Source organism: Henckelia pumila, chromosome 4 (genome assembly GCF_033568475.1).
Source record: "Henckelia pumila isolate YLH828 chromosome 4, ASM3356847v2, whole genome shotgun sequence".
In the NCBI taxonomy this organism is placed as follows: Eukaryota; Viridiplantae; Streptophyta; class Magnoliopsida; order Lamiales; family Gesneriaceae; genus Henckelia; species Henckelia pumila.
Window position 1 is genome coordinate 46,550,141 of NC_133123.1, and position 10,441 is coordinate 46,560,581.

Below are 10,441 nucleotides of genomic sequence, written 5' to 3' on the forward strand. Positions count from 1 at the left end.
ATCAGCATAGGACAATCTCTCTTCATGTGACCCTCCTGGCCACACTGGAAACATGCAGTGGTCGATTGACCACACTGCCCTGGTGGATATCTGCGTCGGCACTGACGACAACGGTTCGGCCTTTGGCCACCAAAGTTATGCAGTCCACCAGATCCAGAGGAAGAAGAAGAAGAAGTACCTCCTGGCTTCTTGAAAGACTGTCCTCTCGGACCCAAGGACTAGAGCTCGCTGGCCTAGAAGAAGAAGAGTAAAGTCCCCTGTTCCTACGAATACTGTCCTCGGCCTTGCGACAACGGTCCACCAAATCCTCGTAAGTCCCATCGCCGCCCACTGCAACCATCCGATGAATATCAGGATTCAAACCCTGAAGGAAATGATCAAACTTCGTCATAGAACTATCAGCAATATGAGGACAAAAGGGTAGCAGATCAAAGAACTTATGCTGGTACTCCTCGATCATCATCGTCCCCTGACGCAAACTCAACAACTCACTGGCCTTCGCCTGACGAAGAGCTGGATGAAAATAAAATCTCTGATAAGCAGTACGGAACTCAACCCAAGTAGCTACACCTCTAGCTGCTATGAACGGTGCGGAAGTAGATCTCCACCACTTCCTCGCTCTGCCCTCAAGCATGAAGGCAAAAATCTCCATTCTATCCTCAGCCGTGCAACGGAACTCTTGGAAGCACTGCTCCATCCTCTCCATCCAATCCTCCGCCTCTTCATCCATCTCCCCACCCATCAAAGGTTTCGGGCTAACCTCCTTGAATCTACGCATGCTCACTCGCCTGCGCTCCTCAGGCTATCCCCGACGTCTACGATCGTTCAGATCGCCCCAAAAACCACCGTCTATGCTACCGTGACTCTCGTCGTAATCTGCCATCTGTTACATAAGAACAGATAATTACATAGTCCGATTTACGATATTCCCAGTGCAATGCGTCGCTCTGATACCAAAAATGTAGTGACCCAACCCGGATCCACTACCTAATCAGATTTATAGTAAAAGCGCACGCAATAAAAGCTTAAAACGTAAAGAGCGGATAATTAAAATACAACAAATACAATCGATAGAATACAATCGACGCTATCACAAGTGTATAAGTACTGTTTATACAACCAAATCGAAGGTTCAGGGTAAATAAATCCCTACCCTCTACAACCTCGCACTCTCCAAAGCTCAATCCTGCTGAGAGCCGCCTGGACCGTCCAGCCTCAAACCTGCCCTGCCACAAGGTACACAATACCCAAACACAGGGGCGTGAGCTAGAACGCTCAATACGAAGCAATGATATAAATACAAATATGCGCACATAGATGATTTAAAACTCAAGTGAAAACAATTGCTCATGGCGGCGATAAAATACAGTACCGGCTAGAGAGCTACTCCGCGGGGTACTCGTATACTCCATATCAGGGCTGAGCCAACCCCATCCTGACCCGAATCCAAAACAGGATACAAGTCCCATATGGAAACTTTCATACCTGACTCGAGTCCAAAATGAGATCACAGTTCCCTATGGAGACTGTCAATGACTCACATCTCTCCGGATGCAGTCACACGTAAAATCATGTATGTGCTAAGATGGTAAAACACGCTAAAACATGATAAAGTATATAGCACATACTCATGCAACATACAAGAAAATATATCATGCCGGCTATCTCGGTCAGTACTTACGTACCTCTAACACTGCTGGTCAAACCTAGCTCTGCTGGTCTAGACTCCAAGCCTACTAGTCCAGTCTACTTGCTACTACAATGAAAATATCCATGCATCAACAATAAAGCTCTAAAAGCCTTAATTAAGCTATTGCATACTCCTAAATATTTTTAGGATGCCAAAGCTATACCTGCGTCCGTCGTTAGCCCTTTGCTGTAGATAGCCTCAAAGCTAGGCCGTAGCTCCGCGACGACGTCTAGATCACTAAGACACTTCCGGATTTCCCATAGGATGCCTAGATCTCTCTAGATCTGAGTTAGAAGGCTTAGGAATCAGAGAGAAGAGAGGGAATTGGTGCACTTGAAAATGAAATCTCGGCCCCCTACTTATAGACGGAGTTCGGAGCCTCCGAACCCGGTTCGGACCGTCCGAACACGATCGAATCCTCCGATCCCATCTTCGGAGCTTCCGATCGTCCAATATTATGTCAGCCATGACATCACCTTGCTGACGTAAGAGATGAAGTGTGTCCTTGTCCCCATTAGAGCTTCCGATCTCACCGACGGAGCGTCCGATCTCGATCGGAGCCTCCGATCCTGGCACGGAGCTTTCGATCCACTTCAGATCGTCCGAACTCCTCTTCAGATCGTCCGATCCTGCTGAACCAATTCAACTAATTCGAGTGCTCTGAATCCATTTCTGAAGTCCGTTATCCCAACAGAAACTTACTTAATCATGTTTTACTTAATCTAAACATGATCACGTGATTAATTACTCATTAATCACTAATTAGAAATTCGGGTTACTACAGAGTCTGCTGGCTTTGAGATAAATTATTCTGAGGACACATCCTCAACATCTTCTTGAATCTGGTCCATGCCGCATGTAAAGATTCACCCTCCTTCTGTTTGAATGAAATAATATCTGAAAATAATTTCGCCATCTTCGTAGGAGGGAAATACTTGTTCAGAAAAGTTTGAACAAGTTGGTTCCATGTAGTGATGGAACCCGTAGGCAGATCATCTAACCACTCCGTAGATTCCTCTTGTAGAGAAAATGGGAATAACCGCAGTCGCACTGCATCAGATGTTACCCCTTTAACTTTGAATGTGTTGCAGATCGACAGAAAATGCTCCAGATGAGCGTAGGGGTCTTCCACAGATGTGCCCCCAAATCTTTCTTTCAATTGGATCAACTGAATAGTAAAGGGTTTCAGCTCAAAATTGTTCGCCTCAACAGCGGGGAGAACTATGCTAGATCCATAACCTTCAACTGGCGGTCTAATCAGATCCCAAACAGTACGGTTGTCTGCCATGTCTTCTTCTGATTCAGATCATGTTTCAGGTACAAGATTAAGATTCTTCCTTGCTTTTCGGATCTTGCAGAGCGTGCGTTCGATCTCCAAATCAAGTGGTAGAAGCACCTTAGATCGAATGTTATGCATGCACAACAAGCTAGTACCCGAAAATGACAAAGAAAAATAAAAAAAAATTCAGAATTTTAATAAAATAAAAAAAACAGTCTAATCTCAAGCGAAATAAAAATTATGATATCAAAACAGTCCCCGGCAACGGCACCAAAAACTTGACCGGCTAAATCGGTTTGATTAAAATCAACTGGCAAGCATACCAGGTCAAGTTATAATATAGTGAATAAAATTCAAATGTCGAACCCACAAGGACTATATAATTATGACTACCAGAATATATTTATTCCTACTTAATCTAGACTAATAAAAAATAGCGATTTCAGATTTTAAACTAATAATTAAAATTTCAAAAAGAATTAAATTAACTAAAACACAGCAAGAAAATTTAGATTTAATTCAAATATGGGAAAAGTTCGATCAAGGACTCACGTAGGTACCAGACAATTCATGTAACAAGCAGTCGATTTAAGACTCAGAATTAATCTTAATTCATGGGAATTTTTCTAATTTGTTCGAAGGACTATTTCTAGAACAATCAAACCTATTCAAATATTGATGAACCAATCTTTCGTAATTCTAATCAAATTTGAATGCATGAATAGTTGTGAAAATTCAGTTTACACCCAAACCGCATAATGAAACCGAATTCTATTTCTAGTCAGTTTTACACTATGTTGAATATCAAAGTGGTCGAATTCGAAACCTCCTCTGTCGACTTGAAATCGAATAACAAGCAAACAAATAACTGGCCAAGAAATTTGCAAGACAAATATAAATTCGATAACCAATAAAATCAAATCAAGTATGAAAATCTCAAATAAACAAATCAAGTTTTTTACATAAATTGTCTATCCTAATCACGTGGCCTTGATCGAAAAAAAAAACTACTCAAGAATCAAATTCATAATTCAAACAAAGTTTTAATCATGAATTGAAAGATAAAATAAAAGAAAAAAATAAGAAAAGAATTCTTCTCCCAAGCCGCATTGCGTCTGAAATTCTGGAACTGGAATTCAGGACCCCTTCTAAAATAATAAAACTCCTATTTATAATGCCCGGATCCCGTACAATTAAATTCCTTCTAGAAATTTAATTTCTCGGAAAATTCTGATTTCTCGACATGCGCGCGCGCCTGAAAGACTACTCGCGCGCGCGCAATGCAATAGAACAGAGTCTTTGGCCTTCTCTCGCGCGGCGAGGTAGAAGCTCACCCGCGCACGCTCCACACACGATTCTCTGTAATTCCATTCTGCGCGTGCGCGAGAAGAGATCTCGCCCGCGCGCGCCTTCTTATTTCCTCCATGCGTGATAGCGCATCATCTTGCGCGGTTCACATCTTCTTTTGCGCTAACTTCATATCTTTATGCGCGATAGCGCCTCTTTCTTGCTTGTTTGCACTACATGTTGTGTGTTTGCACAACATGTAGTGCAAAAAATTTCGTTTGCACAATATGTTGTGCAAACGCGCTTCAATCTTCTTCTTCTTTTTTTTTTCTTTTCTCTTTTCCTCTCTTCTATTCTCCTCTCTTTCAAAACTCTTTTAAATTTCATTTTTCCTGTAAATAGAACCCGGAGAATGAAATGCACACAAATGAAATAAAACACATAATAACACACAAAATATTATGAATGCACGCAAAATAAACACAAAAATATCATGAACTAATGCATAAAAAATGCACTTATCAGGTTGTTTTAACCGGGCTCATCTCATACCCCTGCAAATACATCTGCTCGAATGCATCTTGAAAAATAACATTCACCGAAATTCCCGATTCCACAAACACCCGCCGCACATCATAGTTGGCGACCCGAGATTGTATAAGTAAAGCATCATTGTGCGGTGTGTTAACTCCTTCCAAGTCTCGAGGTCCAAATGTGATGACTGGACCTGAGTCTTGCCTCCTTATTTCCACTCCCAAGCTCTCCCGCAGGCTCCAAGACTTCCTATCCCGGTTAGAATCTCCATCTGTGGACCTGGGATATCATATTTATGATACCCTTGGCGGGCCCCTTCTCTTGCCTTTATCTCCTTTCTTGGAACCTAGCTCCTGTTTTTCCCCTTCCAAAGAGGGCGCACCGGGCTAAAAGGGAGCCAACACCTATGATCCTTGGATCCAGGGTGGACCCCAGGGCTTCTTCTGACCAGCCTACCATCCCCGACATAAGGTCTTTGCTGCCTCTGCTGAAGCATCCTGCATTCACTAGTGTCATGAGTGCCTTCTTGATGAAAGACACAGTACTTCAAAGGATTCCTCTTGGGAACAGGACTCTGTGCTTCAACTTCCTCTTTACAAACATTCACAGCCCTATCTCGGGTTCCCCGATGTGGCGCATATTGGGAAAACTGCCCCATCAAATCCGTAACCTCCCCATTCTTCCTTTATCCTGACTTCCTTCTATCCGGGCTGTCTCCTTCTTTTTCTTTTGAGCCTCCTCCATATTGATGTACTTCTCAGCCTGGGCCAACAAATCTTCAAAGGTCCGGAGTTCTTTCTTCACTAGTGATTTGAAAAACTCCCCTTCCCGGATACCTTGAGTTAATGCAGTAATATTTGTTTCCTGGTCACAAGTCGGGACTTCCAAAGCAGCCTTATTGAACTTTCTGATGTAAGCTCTCAAAGACTCCTCCCCCAACTTCTTCACCTCAAATAGACTGTAGGCAGTTTTCTTGTATCTCTTACTGCTACTGAAATGTTGTAGAAACACTTGCTTGAATTTGGTAAATGACCGAATGCTCTGCGGGCCCAAGTTTTCAAACCACCTTTTGGCTGAATCCACCAAGGTGGTCAAGAAGACCTTGCATTTAATTTTGTCCTCATAACAACGCAACATGACCACGTTCTCGAATCGGGCCAAGTGTTCCTTGGGATCGGTACTCCCTTCATACTCCCGAATTTTTGTGAATTTGTAATGGGTTGGCAGGGTCTCCCCTATTACTTTCGGAGAAAAATGGCACCCCTGAACCTTGTCCTACCGAGGTATGATGGGACCTGCTTTCTCCAAATTTTGTATTTTCCTTTGTAACTCGTTTAATTCATCTGCCATAGAGGGCTGTATGGAATGCATCCAAGAACTTTCTTCCTCTTCACCTCCCTTAGATTTGGCATTAGGTTTGAGTTACCTTGATTTTCCTCTTCCTCTATTGCAATTTCCTTCGCCTTTGGTGGTGCCATAGATGCTAATAATTTCTATACTACTCCATGGACATATGCTTCGAGTTGCTCAACATGAATGATAAGATTTTGGCCCTGTTGAGGTTCCTCGGGTGGTGGTTGATCATGAGAAGTCATATCTATATCTATAGAACAAGCTTTCCCACAGATGACACCAATTATGTGGTTTTGATAAACCGAGTGCCCGGGCCAACAAGGTAGATGGGTGGGCTTGAATGACATACCGAGCTAAGTAGATTTTGAGATGAGTCGTGAGCTAGTTTTACCAATTCCCTTCTTGCAATGATATTTGCACACAAGGAAAGCACCAAAGCTCGTTAGTGGGGCACCGGAAGGTTTTCTGGCAAGGGTCACTCCGATGCATAAGTCAAACTCAGATGAGGAGTGGGCTTAAAGAGAATGTAGAGAGCAAATATAGTAATTTTAGGCTCTAGTGAACATACCCTTTTTAATACCTGCCAGAAGATATTTATAGGCCTTAGAATGGAGTGACTATTCCGTCTTTTCCGGGTAGTGACCACGATCTGTATCGTGGATGGTTAAGTTTACCATGTTCCTGCTTCGTGGATGACCTGGCCGGGATGTACGGGTCATGACAACATGGAGAACATGTTCCTGAAAAATAGTTGTTGACTAGTTCATGACGACCTGGTTTTTTCGGTCCCTTCTTCTTCACGTAACTACTCGAGATGTGCTATACGCTCAGCCCCAAGCTACTAGCTCGGCCCTTTCCACCCTTACATCCTCTCTCCCGAATCCAAACCCTAATACCCTAAACTTCCCGGGGTATCACAACTCTTCCCTAAAATAGTTGGGCTAGAGCCCTGCTCGATGTTCCGAGTACTAGCCCTGATACTCGTACTCTTCCCGGGGTATCAATCATATTATTTAATTAATATAATTATATTTTAAGTCGATTTAATTTAATTTAAATTAATTATTAAAAGGGGTGAAGGGGTCATGAATTTTAGTAGGGGCGACCCTAGCTAATTAAATTGTAAGCTAAAACAAATCTATGTGTTTGAGGCAAAAATTATTTTTGCTTGAAGATTAATCAAAACATGATGTTTGAGTTGTTTATATGACTTAAAAAATTAAAGATATATCATTATTACCCAATACGGATCTTGGTAAAGCCACAACCATTTTATTCTATAATACTTATATAAACTTCTTGCTAACATTTAATTTTTTATATATAAAAATGATAAACAAAGTTTATTTATTTATTAACTTGTAAGAATCAATTATTATAATGACTAATTCCTATTATTCAAAAATTTAATCCATTTTATTTTTCATTAAAGGCCCGGAAATGAACCGAATTTTTCTGATATATATACAAAAGTTCAATAAATTGTACTCGTAGTTTAAATAAGTAAGAAGTGAGGTACATATAGTAGGGAAAAATATTTTATAATAAAAATACTCATGACCGATCGCCTAAAGGTATGATCATTGATTCCATGAGGTACGATCGATATATTTGATCTATGCAATTTTTCTTCCCTATTTTAAACATAAATCTAAAATCAAGCTCATGTTTTTTTAAAATAAAAATAATAACAAATAATAACGATATAACTTAAATATTTTTAAATTGTATGCCCATTCAAATATCAAGTAGAAATATTAATGCTTTCCGGTAGGCTTGGTTTATGGGAAAATAGTTTATTTTTCCTACCAACTCGTTTAAATTTGAGTTTTGGTCTACTAAGTTTTTAATACTTGGTTTTGTTACTCTAATAAATAATTTTAATTTTTGGTTATTTTAGTCAAATTGTTTATGTAACACTAGTTAGATGTCATGTCAAAAAATAACTTAAAATTAAAATTTAATGTATGGAAAAAACTTAATGGATCAGAATAAAAAATTGAATTGTTAATGAACTTAAAAATTCATTATTCATTGAACTATTGCTAGCCAACAATTGCATTGATTTGCAACTTATGAGAATCGAACACAACTCATATAATAATTACGAATCAAGTAATTACCGTTTACTATAAATTATAGTCAATGATAACAGTATATACAACTTCATTAATATGTTTAAATCCTAAGACAGTCTAAATAATATGTTTTGATCGTTCTCCCTATTTAATTGATTATTGGTTCCAAATTCCAATAATAAAGTTGTTTGAATACACATTTTTTTTTAATTAATCACCTCCTACACAGCACTATCACAACTTTGTTCTAGAATTTGTGCCTCAGTGGGGAAGTAGGAACACATTGATTTTTTTCCTTTGCCAACTTTTCCAGTAAGTGCTAGGTATTTTTCAAATACTTAAACATTTTAATTATTTTATTTATTAATTATTTCTTAAAAATACTTTTACATTAATAATAATGCCTTCGAATTATGCCGAGTTATGAAATCATAAGTATTTAAGTTAAAAAAATTAAAGGTAGAAATTTCACTAAAGTCCCAACTTCCGGCACACTATCATGAAGCAAAAATGCACATAATTATAAAAATATATATATGATATAGTCCCTAGGACAAAGTACTACTCTTGTCTACGCGATATTTTTATGGGTTAATTATCAATCATTCCCTAAAACACTTTATAACTTATTTATAAATCCCTACATAAATAAAACTTACTTTCAACTCTCTGGAGAGAGAAATTTTTGTTTCTAAATACGAATTTTACCCTTATCTCTTAAAAAAAATGAGAGAATGGATAATATAAACAAAACTAATCCAAATAGTATATATATAAAAATTCAAATTAAAATCAAAGAACATAAATCATATCATATACATGCTTATGTTGATACAGGAGCAAGTATGTGTTTAGGAAGCAAGCATATAATTCCAAATCATTATTGGAAGAAATATGATAAAGGATTAAAAGTTCGAATAGGAGATGGATCAATAATCATGCTTAATACAGTAGCAGAAAAATTAAAAATAGAAATAGAAGAAACAAAATTTGTAATACCCATTATATATCAAATAGAATCAGGAATGGACATTATAATAGGAAATAACTTTTTAAGAGAATATCTTCCCTTTACACAATTTGAAGATTACATAACTTTAAACAAAGGATCATCAATGATTTACATTCTCAAAATACGAACAGCATTTCGCGTAGGAAATGAAGGATTTACAAAAAATTTTCATAAACGAAATACAATTCAATAGAACTAAAAATAGAAAATATTTTAACGATTAATCCTGAAAAAGAAATCATGAGAAAATTTCATGATATATGTTCTGAAAATCCTCAGAACAAAATTAAGAAAAGAAAACAATTCATTGCTTCAATAAAACTCAAAGACCCTAATATCACAATCCGTGAAGCACCAAGAAGATGTAACATGGATGATGCAAAAATATTTGAAAAAGAAGTTCAAAAATTATTAAAACTTAAGATAATCATCCCTAATAAAAGTCCACACTCTTCACCAGCCTTTTATGTCAGTAAGAAAGATACTGATAAGAAAAGAATGGTAATTGATTATCCAAAGATGAATAAAGCAACAATTATGGATGGATATTATATCCCAAATAAGAATGATTTACTATCTTATATAGGAGAAATGAAATATTTTTTCAGTTTAGATTGTATATCAGGATTCTGACAAATTCAACTAGAACCACAAACACAATTACTTACAGTATTCAGTTGTCCAAAAGGACAGTATCAATGGACTGTATTACCTTTTGGACTTAAACAAGCATCAGGTATCTTTCAAAGATATATGGATGAATCTTTTAAATCATATATAGATTTTTGTTGTGTTTATATAGATGACATATTAATTTATTTCAAAACACTAGATCAACATTATAAAGATCTCATGACAGTTTTAGATATTTGTCATAAAGATGGAATTATACTTTCTGAAAAGAAAGCACAATTATTCAAAACAAAAATAAATTATTTAGGATTACAAATAGAAGATGAAAAACATTGTTTACAACCACATACACTTAAGAAAATTCATGATTTTTCTAGTGAAATCAAGGATAAAGATCAATTAAGAAGATTTTTAGGATTATTAACTTATTCTGGAAATTACATTAAAAAACTTGCAGAAATCAGAAAAGCTCTTCAGGTAAAACTTAAACAGGACTATAAGTGGAAATGGTCGAAAGAAGATACTAATTACATAGACACTATTAAAAAGAAAATAATTAGTAATCTTTCTGAATT

At 37.5% G+C, this 10,441-nt stretch overlaps 1 protein-coding gene across 1 annotated transcript; it reads right to left on the bottom strand.

Moving 5' to 3' along the window:
• Positions 1 to 5,447: 5,447 nt before the first annotated feature.
• Positions 5,448 to 6,268, bottom strand: LOC140860970 (uncharacterized). The gene is made up of 2 exons (XM_073263968.1): positions 6,170 to 6,268; positions 5,448 to 6,065 (listed from the first exon to the last, which is right to left on the bottom strand). The coding sequence occupies exons 1-2, from the start codon at positions 6,266 to 6,268 to the stop codon at positions 5,448 to 5,450; spliced, it is 717 nt and encodes a 238-aa protein (XP_073120069.1).
• Positions 6,269 to 10,441: the final 4,173 nt, after the last annotated feature.